Source organism: Ascaphus truei, chromosome 5, assembly GCF_040206685.1.
Source record: "Ascaphus truei isolate aAscTru1 chromosome 5, aAscTru1.hap1, whole genome shotgun sequence".
Classification (NCBI taxonomy): domain Eukaryota; kingdom Metazoa; phylum Chordata; class Amphibia; order Anura; family Ascaphidae; genus Ascaphus; species Ascaphus truei.
This window is the reverse complement of record NC_134487.1, coordinates 178,262,483-178,281,130: the sequence shown is the minus strand read 5'-3', so window position 1 is coordinate 178,281,130 and position 18,648 is coordinate 178,262,483. Positions and strand designations below refer to the sequence as shown.

General features: G+C 44.6%; 1 protein-coding gene across 1 annotated transcript in view; it reads right to left on the bottom strand.

Annotated features, from left to right (window-relative positions):
• Positions 1 to 13,272, bottom strand: part of TGFA (transforming growth factor alpha) — a 48,929-nt gene extending 35,657 nt beyond the window's left edge. The window contains exon 1 of the mRNA XM_075601327.1: positions 12,440 to 13,272. Within this exon, the coding sequence (XP_075457442.1) occupies positions 12,440 to 12,482 (43 nt within the window). The 5' untranslated portion in view covers positions 12,483 to 13,272. The remainder of the gene's footprint in view (positions 1 to 12,439) is intronic.
• Positions 13,273 to 18,648: the final 5,376 nt, after the last annotated feature.

The window sequence follows — 18,648 nt, the reverse complement described above, 5'->3', positions numbered from 1 at the left end:
TTTTTTTTACCCACCATAACCTTAATAGTCGTGGTGATTATATATATATATATATATATATATATATATATATATATATATATATATATATATATATATATTATATCTCGTATTGGCTGAATATAGTACTATTTTTTTCCCTAAAAATGCCCTTTCGAAAACTGTACTTGTATTATATGCGCAGCCTAACACCCTTTATTTTTCATGTAGAACACCTTCAAAACTTTAGGGTCGTATTAGGCTGCGTCCATAGAGGGGGAGCCGCACTCCTCGGCGCTGAGGCTCATCTGCGCAATCAGGAGCGATTGCATGAACTAGCAGACGAGCCAGCGTGCGCGATAGGGGATCGGGAAGCGGGGGGAGGTGTGGCACTTACGTCACTTACTTACTTACGCCGACGTCAACGTCACAGCGCCGTGATGTTGACCTGCTTCGCTCTGATTGGAGGTTTTCAGCCGACAGTGCGCTCAGAAACAGGTTCTGCTGTCGGCTGAAAATCCCAGCGCCTCAGCACGCCTGCGGACGCTCGCGGGAGTCCCCTCTCAAGACATCCTCATTGACGGGGCTCATCGTGGAGCGTCCACACGGCTCAGTGCTGCCTGTCCTTCTATGGACGCAGCCTTATGTGCGAGGCCGTACTATATTCGGGCCAATACGGTATATATATTTCACTTGGAGTGCTACAGTATATTGGGTTTGTGACCAAACTGTATACAACAAGAGACAAAAAGGCCCCAATCCTACATCCAATGTCACAAATAATTTAGTACATTAATATGTGTTCTATCTGTATTCTTTCTTCATAAATACTGGTCATTTAATTCAATACATTAAGACATTTTAAGCCTACAACCATGTCACGTTTGTAAGTTGTAAAACCCTCTAATGCTTTACTTTCCCCATGGAAACATTACAACTTAAAAAAAATAAATATGTAGAAATACTTATTCCTGAGTTTTTTTAAGATACCAATCATCTACATTTAACCTAATAAACAAGCCACTGCCATTAGTTCCATTTGGTCCCAGGAGGGACTGAGCCTTCAAATGACCCCAGACTAGATTTGTTTTTGCCATGTTTTCACCCTGCGATGGAAAGTCAGGTGAGGACAACAGGAGCGAAACCCGCATGAAAGAACATTTTTTTCTTTTTCCGTGTAGGGAACCCAGTTCTGATCCAGTGTCCAATCTCCTGTAGTGGCATGTTGAATGGAGGCCAGAGGGCCATGTTGCTACTAAGTAGCACTGATCATTATGACATCACAAAGACTGGCCTACAGTGCAGGGTGAGTTAGTCAGTCCAGAAGGAGACTGTGAAGGGAAAAGGTGGCTCAGTGGCACAGGAAAGCTCTGAACATCAGCAGGGAATAGTAGCTACCAAGAAAGATCTCAGTGGTAAGAAGTTTGCTAGTTTGAATCCTAGTGTCCAATACTTGTGACCTTGGGCAAGTCACCTTATCCCCCTGTGTCACATGCACCAAAGTTAGTTTGTACTGTAAGGGTTTGGGGACTGTGTGACTTTGAGAAATAAATTATTATTAACACATTTGGAAATTATTTTTAAATCCTTTTTTTTGTTGGTGCCCGTTTCCTTTTAAACACATGCCACTGCCCTTACTTTACTTTGGTCCTGGGAAGGACTGACCGTTGACTCACATCTCATCTAATCCAACTCCAGCAGAGTGAGTAGCATTATTGTTGATTATAGGCTAAAGCTGGTAAATTCCAGGCATTATTGAAATCCCTGCTCTCTGATTGGTTAATGCCTGGAATTTTAACCAATCAATAAGGCCTGGAATTTTTAGCACCCTGCCAAGTTTTTCAGCCAATCAGCTTTCAGTTCTCATTCACAAAGAGTGAGATCAGCACTCAGACAGGGGAGGTGATTGGACAGGAGGCAGCAGCAAGCCACTGACTCCTCCCCACCCTGCCTATACAGAGCTCTGCACAGGAGAGGGAGGGGAAAGGTTTGTGTGTTTTGTGGGTGTAGAGGGGGGCTGCAGTGTGTGTGGGTGTAGAGGAGGGCTGCAGAGTGTGTGGTGTGTTTGTGTGTGTGTGTGTATCTATATACTGTATATATATAAAAAAAAATTCTTGCTGCTTTCAGATAAGATGCATCTCATAATCTGTGCACCATGTAAGCTCCTCCTACTGACACTCCCAAAGTCACAAGCTGGGGCAAAATGCTATGATACATAGGGGCAGGATGAAAAATGTCCCGGTTTTGCTCCAAAATTTCTTTGATGCATAGACCCCGTGCTATGAAACTGCTCCCTGTGCTGGAGAAGAGATCCGCTTTATTTAAATGAGACTACAATCTTCTCCAGGACAGGGAAGCAGCTTCACAGAATATGAAATAGGGGCCTATGAGATGCCGATTTTTGTGACACACGGAAAACCAGTGAAAGTTGCCAGGTTTGGAGCTAGAAGAGCGCTTTTAAAGGTGCAATCCCATTTAGCTGGACAGAAAACAATTTTTTTTTTTTTTTTTTTTTTTTTTTACTATTGACAAAACTAATCTGCTTCCTTAGACTATTCTAACAGTTTTATAAAAAGCAAAACATTTGGCTGCTTCTGTTTCTCTGGAAATTAAACATGTCACTGCAGGTTCAAAGATGGCCTGCCCCTTTAAGTGGGACTAAACCTTTGTCTATTTTTAGGATTTTAATGTCAAATCTGCACCATCTTTTATCTCTGCTTTGGATTAACTCTCTCCTGCCTGTGTCCTTCTGGCAATGCGGCCTCTGAAATGAAACAATACATTCCAGGTAAGGACCGGCCCCTGATACGCACCTGTAACATGAGCGATGGGAAGCCTGCTTATTATTTGCATGCATACAATTACCTGTTTGCCTAACGAGTTTGACAGATAACATTCCACCTGCCAAATTCAGTTCCTTGCAAAAGTACAAATTAATTAGCCAATGTACACGTGAGGATCAACAGCATTATCTGATCGATCAAAACGATTGTCTGACCAAGGAAATCTTCAGAGATCCAACCTACTAGGGTCTCAATATGTGAGATTTAGGGTTCTGGACGCACAAAAAGGGCATTTTTAATGGCAGTTTGTGATTTTTATCAGTGAAGTCTGATGCTAAGAAACATTGAATGGCATTTTTAAATGTTGGTTATGAATCATTCATACATGGCTTTAAAGGGGCAGTCCCTCCACTCAATATCATTGGCCTCCTTGAACTAGTCTAGTTGTGCTAAAAACAAATATTTGACTTGTTTCTCTGAATGACAAATTACATTTCTTAGGGCTCTCTACCCTTCTCCTACCAAGATGTGGTGAAGGGGAGTTCTGCCCGTGCAAACTCTTGTTGATCATAAGACAAAAAGAAGCAGCCAGAGGAAATCAAACTCCTCCCAAAATCTCAGCTCACCGTGTTTAGAAATCCAGGTTAAAAAAAATATAATAATTTCAAAATACTGGTTAGATGTAATTTTTCACCAAAAATCTATCACCTGGAATAGATAATGCCGTTGAACACTTTGGTCCTAGCTGGAACCGACCCCTTAACACATTGCCCCTCAGGCAGCGAAGGGGTTAATAGATTGTGCATCTCTGACACCTCCACATTATGAGCTATTATTATTCTAGCTGTGTACTAAGGTGTGGGCCCTACAGGTGGAATGCTTTTAATGCCTGACTCTTCCTTGAGTAACCGCCCACTCCTGTGAGTCACCCAGCCTCTTGCTCCCATTCCCAAAGAGGGGAGTTGTCCCTAAACCTTCTCTTCCTCCCCTCCTAGTAGCCATGTGTAAGGGAGGGAGCAGATCATGAGAAATCCGCTCTGCCATCACAAGAATGCAGGGTGATGTGAGCAATTTACATCACCGCTCTTAAAGGCACAGCCTCACCGAATGGCACGTATATACGGAGCGTGCAAGTGAAGTGAAAGCGCTCGGCCAGTAACACCTTCCTTAACCTCACTGATGCATTGCTGGTCATTCTGATAATGAAAGGGTTTGATTTCAGAGGTCTATGCGAGGAACTATTTACAAACTCGCAATACTGCTGCTCTTATTTCCAACCTCAGGAGTACCACTACTTTTTTTTTTTTTTTGTAAACTTGTTCTTTATTTGAATTTTCTTTAAGAAAAGTGGGGATTGGATACAGAACATAAAGAGGGTAACATTTTACTTTTGGATTACATATACATGTATACATATATACTGAGTTAAGTTATGGTGAGTAAAAAAAGTGACAAAAACCCTCCACAGCAAAGCAAATATGCAAATGTAAATACAACTGTATGCTCATCTGCATGTCTTAGACAGGTCTGCAACCTTGCCTTTCACCATTATCACCCAGCACACAGCACTTCCACTGCAGCAAGGGATTCTGGGAAATGACATGCAAATGAAGCAAAAAGTGGCACTGTGTGCTCATTTGCATGTCATTTCCCAGAATCCCTTGCTGCAGTGGAAGTGCTGTGTGCTGGGTGATAATGGTGAAAGGCGGGGTTGCAGACCTGCCTAAGACATGCAGATGAGCATACAGTTGTATTTACATTTGTATATATATATATATATATATATATTCACATTTAATGGGGTAAACAATAATGACATCACTGTTGGGACAGCGTATAAAATAACTAATACAAAAATTCAACTAAAAAGACTGGGAGAGTGGAAAAGAAAAAGAAAAAATGTCATTGCTTTTGAAAAATTTTATGGTTACAGTACATTGAACTGGTTTTTTTGCGGAGCCTCTTTAGCTATATATGTCTTAATTGACATTTGAACAGCTGTCCAATCTGAAACCCAGCTTAATTTCCCCGATTGTTTTTGGTGTTTTTTTTATCTTTCTATAGGGGAGTAACCCCCCCCCCCCCCAGAACGCGGTTCATCTCTTGTGGAACCCGGTTGATATTGTGAAAAACATAAGTGTGTGTGTGTGATATATCTATCTAGGCAGTGGAACTGTAGCTTTATGCAGCTCCTCATGGAGCCTTGTTGTGTACGACAGATTATGGGATAATGTCTTTGCTGCTCTCAAACGCTGAACGAGAGACCTGCCCTTTAGCTGGACTAGCACTCATCCAACATGCACGTGCAGCAATCACGGTGTTAAATGCTGAACTCTGTGCGTCAGGAGAACAATTAATCCATTTATTCAGGGAAGGGCCAACATTTTTGTATAAAAATAAATAAATAACTGCTTTGTAAAATCATCTGTCACAACCAAAATATCAATCTCTAACAACTAAAATGGGTGAGGTTTGGGGGGTACTGGATCAGAAAATGGCATTTCAAGCTGCAATTTCCCCCCCGAATCAGTTTAATTTCTATAATGTTTATATCTTTCCCCTTTGACAGGTTCTGCTTTTTTTTTTTATTTGTTTCAAAAATAAAGATTTTCTCTCTCTCTGGCGGCTGAGGTTAACATAGTCATTTTTACATTGCACTGTGCACCTTTACCTCCCGACACTTAATATTTCAAAAGCTTATCTCCCGAATGGAGTACGAGATATTTTTAAAAACATTTGGAAAGGTGCGTGTCCGTCCGTGTCCAGACACAAAGTCACGGTGAGTAAAAAAGTGACAAACCCTTCACCTTAGTTCCACACACTGGCCTTTCCCCCATTATCTGTTGGCATACAACGCTTCCACTCAAGGGTGGATTTCCTTGAACGTCTCTCCTGCAGCGTCATTTGTTGGGTTGCCGTGAAAACGCATTGCTGCAAGAAGAGGGCCAATCCGGAGAAGGTAAAACACCCCCCCCCCCCCCTCTCTCACCTTAGGGTGAGGAGCGGTCCTAAGCCGGCACGGTGACTGCAGCCCCCGGAAGTTGGAGCTGAGGAGTCGCAGTAGCGACCCACCAGGGCAACCCTGATCGCCTGATAGGGTCTGTCCACTGCAGCCAGGGATTCTGGGTAATGACACTGAGTGCTCATTTGGATGTCATTACCCAGAATCCCTGCCTGCAGTATGCATTGTATGCTGAGAGATAATGGGGGAGAAGCAGGGTTGCAGACCTGTCTGAGAGGTAGATATGTATGCATATTATAAAATAAGTTGTGATCAGTGTGGACTGCTTCTTTAATGTAAAAGTGCAGATTTGTATCCGCGACATTAGTGAGTCAGAACATCGGTGAGAATCGACATGTCTGTCATAACTAGACTTGTGGAACAAGCTTCCGAATTGTGCAGTGCATGAAAAGGCTGCAATAGTGGGTGGGTGTCATCATCATATTTAGAGGGCCAGTCCCAATAACCGGCCAAAATATATATATATATATATATATATTTTTTTTTTTTCTCAAACCACTTTTCAGTGTGGTCGGCTTCCTTTAGAAAGATTCAATGGCCTTTTTAGGTGAAATGTTTACTTATCGGCCATGTAAAAAGGCAGAGGTTTCTAATTTGTTCAGGACTGTTTCATTATAATCTGGTCTGGTTGGTTTGTGCACCCCTTCTCTTTTTGGGTAATGACTGCAGCATAATTAGCTACTCTGAGTCCGCATCCACAAACTGCCTGTATTTTTAACCAGTTTACAAACTGCCAATTTTCCACGAGATTAGGTAAATGTGGTTAAAACAATAGGTGCAAGGTAACCTTTATACATTTAACCCTAACAGATACATCAGGCCTGTGAAGATCATTTGAAATCTGTTGGGCAAAGCTTTGTGGACGTCCTATTTTAATAAGCTTTGGGAAAATATATTTTGTTTACGACATGGAGGGAACAGTTGTTGTGGTTTTTTTTTTTCCTCAAAAAAAAAAATGTTACATAGTAGATGAGGTTGAAAAAAGACATCTCCAAGTTCAACTTTGCTAAATTTGTGGAACAGTCACCTTTTTTTTTGGGTCAAAACTGTAGTTCTACATAGAGCACATACTTTAACACAACGTATGTAGACCAGTGCTACAAGCAGAAGGGTACCGCAATGAAAAAAGAAATTATATATATATATATATATGTGCGCACAAGTGATATTCTTTATTGGCTATATGCTAACGGTGGAGGTTTTCTGTTGCTTTTTTCACTCACCATAACTTAAAATGTATGATATATATATATATATATATATATATATATATATATATATATATATATATATATATATATATATATATATATGTATATATACACACACACACATTCTCCCTCCCCACCCCCAAGAACCTTTAGCTGTATAGTGAGTGTGTAAAAATAACGAAATAAATCCAATTGGCACATTGAACACTGCAGTGACATTATCAGGAGCGGCACAAAGGTCACTCAGAGCGGAATGGGACATTTTGGTTGCGACCAAATGGATGCGGCAGCCGATTTGCTGCTGGACCCTTGGCCACTTCGAAAAGCAAGTTTTATTATTGGTTAGGGTAGGGGGTTCATTTAAGGGTTTTGGGGGTTAGGGTAGAGGGTGTTGAGGGTGGTAAGGTTAGTAAACCCCTTACCATAGCGGCTGGCGACGAAGTGGTCGTCATCGGCAGCTTCCGGCAGCGAGAGTCGCGCCAGTGGCCATTTTGGTCACTGCAAAACTGCCGCGACCAAATGTCCTAGACTCAGAGGCGCTTTGGGGGACATATTTTGACCCCCGCATCGCAAGTTGAAGATCCTTGATCTAAATGGAGAGGCTGGAATATGGAACCCATTGTACCCCAGAATTAGCTCCATCCCCTTCTACTGCAGAACTCCTTCCTAATTCCTCTCGCCTCACCGCCAGCTTTCCCAGGACTGAAGTCTTTGACCCAAGTTGTTTGGTGGTTGGCCGGGCCCCTGCCTATACCAGGCTGTGTGCTGCTTTCCATGTCAGTGGCCCCTGAATGCTCCTATAACCATTGAATCGCTGCTGTACAACGAGGCAAGATCTATCAAATAACGTAAATAAGGCATCTAATTACACACTACTCCCCAAATGGGCTTGCCAGCTACTCTTGAATAGGTTGTGCTTCCCAGTTGGGTTTAGCAAAAATTAGCTTGAAACCTGAACATTTGTGTGAATGGTTTTCACAGAACTTGAATACAGTAGGGTCCCGCTTTACAGCGCTCTGCTTTACGGCGTCCCGCTCATACAGCGCTTCCCAATGTATACCCATATTCATTAGGTTCAGCGCTTGTTCCGTTTTTCCGGCGATTTTCGGCATGACGCGCTCAGCAGCAAAGTATCCGGCTGTCACTAAGCAACAGTTTTGCGCGTGCGCAACTCCATGTCAGATGCCTTTTGTCAGCCAAACAGTCGGTTTACAGCTCTGCATCTGCTTTCAAAGGTACAATACAGTACAGTACAGTAGGGCCCCGCTTTACGGCGGCGGTGGCCTGGAACCCCCTGTATGAGCGGGGCCCTGCTGTATGAGCGGGGCCCTGCTGTATGAACGGAACCCCCTGTATGAGCGGGGCCTTCTGTATGAACGGAACCCGCTGTATGAGCGGGGCCCTGCTGTATGAACGGAACCCGCTGTATGAGCGGGGCCCTGCTGTATGAGCGGGGCCCTGCTGTATGAGCGGGGCCCTGCTGTATGAGCGGGGCCCTGCTGTATGAACGGAACCCGCTGTATGAGCGGGGCCCTGCTGTATGAACGGAACCCGCTGTATGAGCGGGGCCCTGCTGTATGAACGGAACCCGCTCTATGAGCGGGGCCCTGCTGTATGAGCGGGGCCCTGCTGTATGAGCGGGGCCCTGCTGTATGAGCGGGGCCCTGCTATATGAGCGGGGCCCTGCTGTATGAGCGGGGCCCTGCTGTATGAGCGGGGCCCTGCTGTATGAACGGAACCCGCTGTATGAGCGGGGCCCTGCTGTATGAACGGAACCCGCTGTATGAGCGGGGCCCTGCTGTATGAACGGAACCTGCTATATGAGCGGGGCCCTGCTGTATGAGCGGGGCCCTGCTGTATGAACGGAACCTGCTATATGAGCGGGGCCCTGCTGTATGAGCGGGGCCCTGCTGTATGAACGGAACCCGCTGTATGAGCGGGGCCCTGCTGTATGAACGGAACCCGCTGTATGAGCGGGGCCCTGCTGTATGAACGGAACCTGCTATATGAGCGGGGCCCTGCTGTATGAGCGGGGCCCTGCTATATGAGCGGGGCCCTGCTATATGAGCGGGGCCCTGCTATATGAGCGGGGCCCTGCTGTATGCGCCAATTGAATGTGTTCAGCTTTCACTATAAAAGGATAGTGCCACATTGTGAGCAAATAAACGTCGCTTATTTCCCATGAAAAATGAGCACATCTTTATTTTCACAGGCTCTTATGAAATTCTAATGGCGCTGTCCTTCCCCTTTATCTGTTTGACCAATGATGGCAGCACAATAAATTCATACAAAGCAATAAAACGTGTGGATTAACTGTGTCTGTGAATACTCCTCATGACAGACATTAAATACAGTGTAAAAATACTACAAAGTAGTTTATCATGGAAAAGTAAAACAAAAGTATACATATATTGTCAAATACTTGTTTCATTTGTATTTTTTTTTAATATGTAGCACTGATCTATATTTAACCTATTAAACATGTCACAGACATTAGTTAACTTGGCATGGGAGGGACTGCCCCTTTAAGCATCTCATTACAGCTGTTAACCTCAAGCTATCATCATTGAGAGGGTGTGACCCTCCTCTTCATACATTAGTTGCCCTATTAGATTTTAATGGGATCGCTCTCTTAAAAGTACTGATTGCTCTCCTATGCAGGTCAGAAACCTTATAGACTTCACACGGTTCACCTCTTAAACATGTAGTTGCTGCTGTAAACTCCCATAGCATCATCCTCTTAAACTCATCACTTGTCCCATAGACTTTAGTAGGATCACACTCTTGCACACATCAGTTGCCCCACTGACTTCAGTGGGACCACCCTCCTTATACAAATCGGTTACCTCCGTAGACTTCAATGGGATCACTTTGTTGCACACATCAGCTACCCTGTAGACTTCAATGGGATCACCTTCCTACACACATCCGCTGCCCTATAGACATCCAATGGGATCACCTTCCTACACACATCCGCTGCCCTATAGACATCCAATGGGATCACCTTCCTACACACATCCGCTGCCCTATAGACATCCAATGGGATCACCTTCCTACACACATCCGCTGCCCTATAGACATCCAATGGGATCACCTTCCTACACACATCCGCTGCCCTATAGACATCCAATGGGATCACCTTCTTACACACATCCGCTGCACTCTAGACTTTAATAGGATCACCTTCCTACACACACCCACTGCCCTACAGACTTCAGTGGAATTGGCTTCTTCAGTCTGCCAAATCCAGGCTGAGAGAGCTGTCATCACATAATCTTACATTGTATAGGAGCAGGTCAGAGGTTCCATTACTAGGCACATTGTAGTGCTGGGTCATCTAACCATTTTAACCTTTTCATTACCAACACCTACAAATGTGCCAAAGTGGTATGACACCGATACAAGCACTGTTCAGCCTATTAACCGCTTTGATGCCGGAGGTGCCTGCAACACACTGCGGAGCAAGGGTCAAAGGGTAGCTGATGCCACCAAAGCGAGACTGAGCCCGCAATGTTGCTGTCCATGGCGATACTCGCCACTGCTCTCTGACACTTGCAGCAGCAAAGGGGTTAAGCTGGAGCTACTCCGGGCATAATCTCCAAATTATTCTGCCATTTAATATCACCAAATTAAAAGCAAACAGGAGACTGGGCACGCCCCACATGTCATCCTCCTTCTTATGAGTCACATCAGTCTCCAGACATTGGACCAGGAATAGAAAAAAAAAACCCCCATGGATATCTATTCACCAGGGTTTCTCCATAGTCAAGGCTAACGCAGACTTCACTAAGGTGCAAACAAGTTAATCTGTTTTCACCAGGCTAAATCTGGTGCTATCTGGGCACAAGTGGATAGACTTTGATAAACATACTCGCTGTGCACAAGGTTTGCACCATAAGAGTGCAGTGCAGTTTGAGGAGTTTCTTTAAACATTTTTTTTATATATATATTCAAGGACAAATCCAGCCCCAAAAGTAACTTGAAATGGCCTTTAGATCTTCTCCCTGCTAATTTCATTGCAGTTGCTTAAGCAGCCAAGTGTCATTTTCACACTAAAACTCTCTGTCTATATATAGCTAATGTAAAATATATGGTACAGATGTTATAGCTGTTGAGGTATGGTCACGTGAAGTCACAATGTACTGTACACTTCGAAGTCTTGTACATTGGTCCATAAATTAGTTAAAGAGTATGTATGCCTTTCATCTTGTTATCTTACTAGGCACTCATTACTCGCACTGGGAGATATGTACTATTAATAAGTGGAGGTTCCGATGTTGGGTTCATGCACACATTTCATGCTGCATCCATGTGCTTTACTGTATGAAGATGCTTTACATACATGTTGCCGCTCTTGCGTCTCAGCGAGTGATTTGGGGACGGTTATACAGGTGCGCCGACGAGTATTCTAAAACTTGCCTTGGAAAATCTGGGGCTATCACCAACAAGATCCAGGTACTAATGGCCCATCGGATTAACACAGCAGGGGTCCCTGGCATTCCCATTCTGCAGAAATGTCACAGAAATGCTGCAGCATGTACCCAGCATGTACCTGGATCTTGTTGGTGATTGCCCCAGATTTGTTTTAGAATACTCATCGGCACTACAGTAGGAGCAGTTAGGGGAGGTGGTATAGGAGCAGTAAGGGGAGGAGTTAGAGTAGTTAGCACAGGAATTATAGAAGTTAGAGCAGTAAAGGGAGGAGTCATAGGAGCAGTTACGAGTGCATTATTATAATTTGATGTATTAAAATGTGTATTTGCTTCAGTTTTCCTCTCTGTGACAATGAAACGTGCTGGTTCTGAGGTGACATTATCCCCTGGGCCCAAGAGTCCAGCTTTAGATATCGGAAACGCAAATAACAATCTTGATACATCTAACGCAGTCGCACACAGACGCCAGAGAAAATTCTTCCCAAGATTTAAAGTAATAAACCGCATTGATTTTGATACATATTCCCCCCCCCCATAATGAATCACTATATAGCAAAAACAGCATTTCCCATGACAGCTATTTTTTTTATAGCCCAAAAAGAAAGAAATGTAAAAATATTTGCATAAAAAACGCCTCAGGTGGTTTTTGATCATTAACCATTTTGCTGCCGGAAGCAAAAGGGTTAACACCTTTAAACCGCATGAACCAGTGCTAATGTAGTAATGTTGACTAGGGACTACAAATTTGGCACCACTTTTTTATATCCAAACCTAGAGTACCACCACTTTTTTTTTTTTTCTTTAAAACATTTTTTGTTTCCAAATCTAAAGTTAAACTTCTATTTAAACTTTTGGAGCATAAATATTGTACATGACTTCAACAGCAAGGTCCAACACATCTTCACCCTGTCACTGAATTTTGTGAGAGCGGACACAGTACCACTACTTTTTTTTTAATGTTTGACCACTGGGGTGAACACAGCATAAGCCAGGAAACGTGACATGACATACCTAAGAGAAGCAGCATGATGTCCCCTGCAGATGAGAGCAGCATATTCCTCGCTTCGGGCTGCTGCTCCTTCACAGCCACTGGCAGCAGCAGTGACAGACAGGTCCTTTTAGGTGGGGAGGTGACAGAGAGACCCTTTGCTGTCACCGATGTGACTCTCCAGGCGGAACTTGACTCACCTTCCCACTGAGGCGATGAGACAGCCCAGTCAGTTGCACCAACTTTAAAGACACAGGCACCCTCACACCTGTCTGGGCCAGCCAGTCCAAAGGAAAAATACTCAGAAATAACACTTAAAAGTGTAGGGCGAGCAAAATGTAAAAAAAAACAGGATTACTTCTAGTTCGATGAATCTCCCCAGTCCAGGAAAAAATATCCTTGTAATACTTCTCACACTCCTTTTTTTTTTAATGAAGAAAAAAACAATCAATACCTCTTCTTTCTTAATAGGTGTCCTTATTTTAAGTCACTTTGAGTGCAATGTCCATTCCATCCTACAATTGCAAATATATGCGTATATATATATATATAAAAAAGATGATAAAGTTGACCGGTTTCTGCTGTCTAGAAATTCCCAACGTGGTTTTCAGCCCTGAATATTCAGTGTTTTCTTCCGCTGCCTTTCCAGGCTTGGAATTAAAAACCTTCTTGCTTGTCAATTCTCCCTTTAATTTGCTAGATGTGGTGTGGGCCGTGAGGTTTATTTCTCTCTCATCCACCCAATAAGACACTTGTTATTTTCCTTGGAACACTGTCTTATGCGTTGTTTCGTTACCCAGCATTAAGTCAGAACGTCTCAGCGTCTCATCGCCTGCCTCTCTTTATGCATGCTCTAGGTGAGTGTTGTAAGGTTAGCTGTGATCAGTAACTCACTCCTCACTGCCCCTCCCACTTTCCAGCCCTCTAGCAGTAAAAGGGAATATTAAAACATGGCTTACAGTATTTGCCAGCAGCCCTTGATGTAAATCATGATTCAGAAATCAGTGCTGTACGCAGAAGCTATTGGTGCCTGAAGACTCCTGGCGTTATCAAATGCAGAGCGTTGTGATACAGGCAAAAAGTTCAACAACTTTTTCATATTGGGGAGGCCTCCAGAAAAGGGTTAATGTCTTGTGTGTGTATATTTCCTATCTATCTCTCTATACTCGCACACAGTGCTTTTGAAGGTTAAAAAAAAAAAAAGGTACCGGAGCCGTGAATTACAATAAATTATTCGTCTTTAAATAAAGAAATGTGCTAGGAAAAAAGCATTTCTCCTTCTTCGCCAGTTGGTATTCCAGCCCCGTTATTACTAATAATTTCATAATCTCTATATAGTGTCATGAGAAACTAATAAAAAAAATTGCGGAAAATAAATATACTAAAAGTAATATCTATCTCTATCCTATCTAATCTATCTATCTATCAATCACTGTTTTCACAGTAGCAAACTAAACAGCAATTCAAAAAATGACACGAGTTAGGAGGTCCTAGGATAGACTGACCCTTAAACCCCTTTAATGCCACATAGAAAAGGGACTAAGAACTGAAGCATTCAGTGCAGGGAGAAACGTCACGAAATCATGGACCCCTCACACAGCTGCGTCAATACCTCCTGAGCAATGACCGCTCTAGCGCAGCAATAATGTAACAGAGCCACACAACATGACAGGGACAGCCGCCACATCTCTACAACCTGCTTCACATGGTTCAAAGCTTATATAATAAAATACTTACATGGAAGCCAAAAACGCAAGGTACATCATTAGCTTCTTTAGTATCTCCCGAGGTCTTTGTGTCTATTGTGCTGTCGATTTTTAAATCTGCAGAGACGCTTTATTTATTCGCTCAGTGGTGTCTGCAAGACGAGAATTCGAAACCTCAGCTGTGCTCAACCAGACTGTCGCAAAGGCCTCTGGGAGTTCAAATACACAGTTTATAATCCTGCTATCTTTAATTGAGCCAGTCCACCTAGAGAATGTTACAGATGTTATCTAATAATACAGCATAGGTTAACCCCTTTGTTGCCAGAGGGGCAAGCGACGCATTGCTTTGCATAATTTATGATGCTGTAACTTTTTATCACCGGTAATAGGAAAGTTTGAATTTAGGGGTTTTAATTACAAATAAAAAAACAAACGAAAACGTATTATTTTACAGCTATTATTTTAAAGCATTGTGGCTTTAATTCTTTAAGTTAATGTTGAAAGTGTTAACCCCTGCCCTCTGAGGTTTCTCGTTTTATCGCTGAGGGCAGATTTCACGTGGGTTTAATCTGTGTTCTTTGAGAGATATTATTTTTTATAAGGCAGAAGTCTCTACTAACAAATGAAATGTATAAAGGAATAACCTTTATTTAGGGAGAAGAGACACGGACAAGTACAGAGGTAACGAGATCATTCCTTTTTTAATGTTGCTAAGCTGCCCCCTGGTGGTGTATAGTGGAAAATATTGTCGCAGAAAAGTGTCATTAAAAAAAGAATAGTTTAAAAACAATACACACTTATGAGCACATTAAGTCTCTGACAGGTCCGCAAACCTGCCTTTCCTTATAATCACATACAATGCTTCCACGGCAGCCAGGGATTCTGGGTAAGGTATGCAAATGAGCACTCAGCGTGTCACGTTTTGTTTCCCCGTTTAAACATGCCTGCGTATTACACAGCCTTTCAGCACAGCCTGCGTCAAAGAAGTGCATGGCCAGCAAACCTACTCAGGGACAGCTGTTTTGACCATGAGTGTGAGGCTGGTTACTGACCTTGCGTTACGAAGCTGGTAGCAAGCAGGTCACACAAAGTAACTATTATTTACTTGGTGTAAATAACAGTATAATAAGGAATAGTAATAAAAGGGTTTTGCAGAGGGAGAACATGTCGGGCGCTCTGTCACAGCAATAAATAGCTTTGTACAGCCTTGTGGATTTCTCATCCTGAAGTTTATTGACCCTGGTCAGTAGTGAATTGACCAGCTGCGCATTAGGTTTATGCAGCCCTGAGGGGTTTAAGTAAAATCCCCCCATTATAACACTGCATGTCCGATATATTACAGTTCCCTGTCTCCATACCTTGTCCTGTCTCACAGTGACTGTTGCCCTAATACAAAGCAGTATACTGGAAATAGTACCGATGGACGCTAACCAGAGTTTTTAATACAATAAGTGATAAAAGCCTTAAAGAAGGGCACCTGTAACACATTCACTGCTAGAATGAGCTACAATGTTGTCTGCCAGCAAAGGAATTCATGTCATTACCTTATTCAGGTTTTATAGGGTGGAGCATGAAACACAATTTCTGACTAAGTAACCAGGTAGGAACCACAGGGTCACTTGTTTGCCCCCTCACACTGTGAGAACCAGGTTCAATATTGTTGCCGGCTCTACAAAGTTATCAATTCTCTTTGTTCCTTCATAATAAGGCGAGGCCGATGTTACCCCTTGAAATAGGATCCGGTGAGAATCTTTTTGATGTGGATCAAGCTGCATCCTTCCTCATTCAAAGTGGGCCTCCCAGTTACCAGAAAGCCAAGCCTATACAGATACTCCAAACAAACCTGTCTGGTTTCAAGTTAACATCCCAACAGGTTCATCCATTGCCTCCCCCATAACGTGTTCCTGTAAACTAAACGCAACAGGTGTTACGTGGGAAAGCATCTGGTTTCATATTTAAGCATATTTAAGACTTAATCGCAGGGACCTCCCAACAGATGTGTTTTTTTTTGTTTTATTAACCAAATTTGACCTCCTGTACAGCTGATCTCCTCCAAATAGGAGAGTGGCCCCTGTCCCATGTAAGTGTAACGGTATTTCTGGCCCGGCCTGACCCACCCAATCTCACATTGGCCCCTGTGGTCTAACCGGACCCCATTACAGTGTGAATATGCCTGATGGTGCACCTGCTGGCTACAGGACTCCTGAGTCTCCCGCATGATGGTGTGTGGGGAGGACCCGTCAGACAGGCAGCTGAGGTAGTGTGCTGAGTCTCACCTAGTTCCAGTGCAGCGCCTCCACCTCACCAGGGTCCCTGCGTCCGCAAGGGGATGATTCTGGCGAGGAACTCCTCCGTGGTGCTCCTCTCTGTACACTCATTCCAGATAGATACACGAGAGGGTTTCTGGCTGAACTCATCTTTATTGACACGGCAGGGCAACTGCCCTCCACAAGGAGTATCTTCAGCCGCTCATCTCGCCAGTGCTCCCTTTTGATAGGTATATCACCTAGATCAGGGATTCACTATTCCCGCAGGAATCACTGTCCTGTGCCAGGTCCCTGGACACAGCCTCCCATGGAGTTACTATAACATAACTGACACTCTGATAGAACTTGAACTCCTTCCTCCGCTCTGACAAGAGCTGGAACTCCTTTCTCAGCAGAACAACTAGCAACCAACTTTAGAACACAGTGCTGTGCCTTATGTAAGCTTCTGAGGCTGACACATCTCTGACATCACTAACCATGGAGTCAGAGCATGTGACCAGTCCCAGCCATACACAGAGCACCCCACCAGGGTGTGAAGGAAAACCTCCATGATTACTGCTGGCATGCCCACACTTACCAGGCCTTACTGCCAGCAGGAGAGATGACTGTAGGCATTTTACATGACCGCTACATTCTCCCCCTGGTGAATCCCATCGTCCTCGCTGGGACCTAACTTTGTATACCTCTTTCCAGGAAGCACTGTAACGGAAAACATAATTAACATCACACAAATTTCCTCATAATACAGTACACATGAATACAGTCATCCGCCAAGCCCGCCCCGACCAGCAGCCACGAACCCGCGTAATGTCTCAGTACCCCCTTAATAATAGTGATCTGGGTCAGGTTTCCTCACTTCCCGGTTACCCATATCCAGGACCGTAACATAATAATGCCTAGGTGATCCTCTCTCTGGCACATAGGTCACCCTATGTTTGTGAACATTTCTCCCTATGCTCCACACTCGCATCAGGGTGTCTATCCTTTCTTCCGCCTTCTTACCTACAATGTCACTCCCCCTATTGGCTAAATACAGCTCTATAGTTTCTTGGAGCCACGTTTCCCTATTGTCCTCAATTTCATCCATCAGGGGCTCCGGAACATAGGGATACTCCAACCCATGGGATTTTTTATATTTGACTATTATAGCCCTCTCCGCCCTACTGACCCTGGTCAGATCAGCATTACCTGCCCTCCCAGGTAACACCCATGATAGGGGCTCATCAGGATCGACTGGATCTGACAGTGTGTCGGGACCCATGGGCGCTATGTCTCTACGCTCCAGCTGGAACCACCTCTTCTGTAGTTCCCTGTCCCTCTGCTCGGGTGTAAACTCTCCCTCTTTCCACCAGAAATCTACCACGTCCTCCCGCCGGATGAGGAACCGAGTACGGTCCATCCATGCGGAGTACCCCTCAAATAGTGGAGCCCACCACCGGGTCTCCTTAAAGGGATTAGGCCCTGGTTCCCGGTCGTCGTCAAATGAAAATACCCCTGACGACCTTGTGGATCGCGAGTTGAACCACCTCGAGGACCCCGGAGCCTTTACTGCCGGTTGGGGTGCTGTATCCGCCACCCTCAATTCCCCTCCTCCCCGTGAATCACCTTCCGTAGCTCCACTGAGCTGCCTCTCCCCAGTCCGTTTTTCCTCCCCCCCCAAAGGTATGTCCACAAGTTCCAAGCTGGGCGGTGAACCCGGTGACCGTGTGATAGGGGTAGGGGCATTAGCTAGGGCATGGGGTTGGGTATAGGGGCATGGAACGGGACCCCACGGGGTTACGACCCGCTCCTGGCTGTCCGTAGACTGGTCCAAGGATGATGTCTCACCCTCCTCAGTCCTGAGATCGTCTCTCCATTTTCTGGGCAATACGAGCGGTCGGGGACCTTCCCCCAATCGCCGAAGCGTCGCTGCTTCCCCTTCCTGGGTTCCGCCGTCGCCACCGGAAGTGACGTCCTCCCCGGAACCGGAAGCGTCGCCATCTCGCGTTGGACCCCCATGCGGGATCTCTTCTTCCACGACGACATCCGGTTGCTCCGCCGTCGCCACCGGAAGTGATGCCGTTCCTCCACGTGCGCGTTGGGCCTGGCGCGGCCCTTCCAGCGCTTCGCCGTCTGTTGTGACCAGGTAAGAGATAGGGCTTTTTGGCTTACCCGTCCGCAGGGGTGTAGGCGTCTCTCTCCCATCTCCGCCAGGTCCTGGGATGGCGGGACTCCGTCGGTCGGATCGCCGATCTGCGGGGGACGTCCGGTCACTCACCC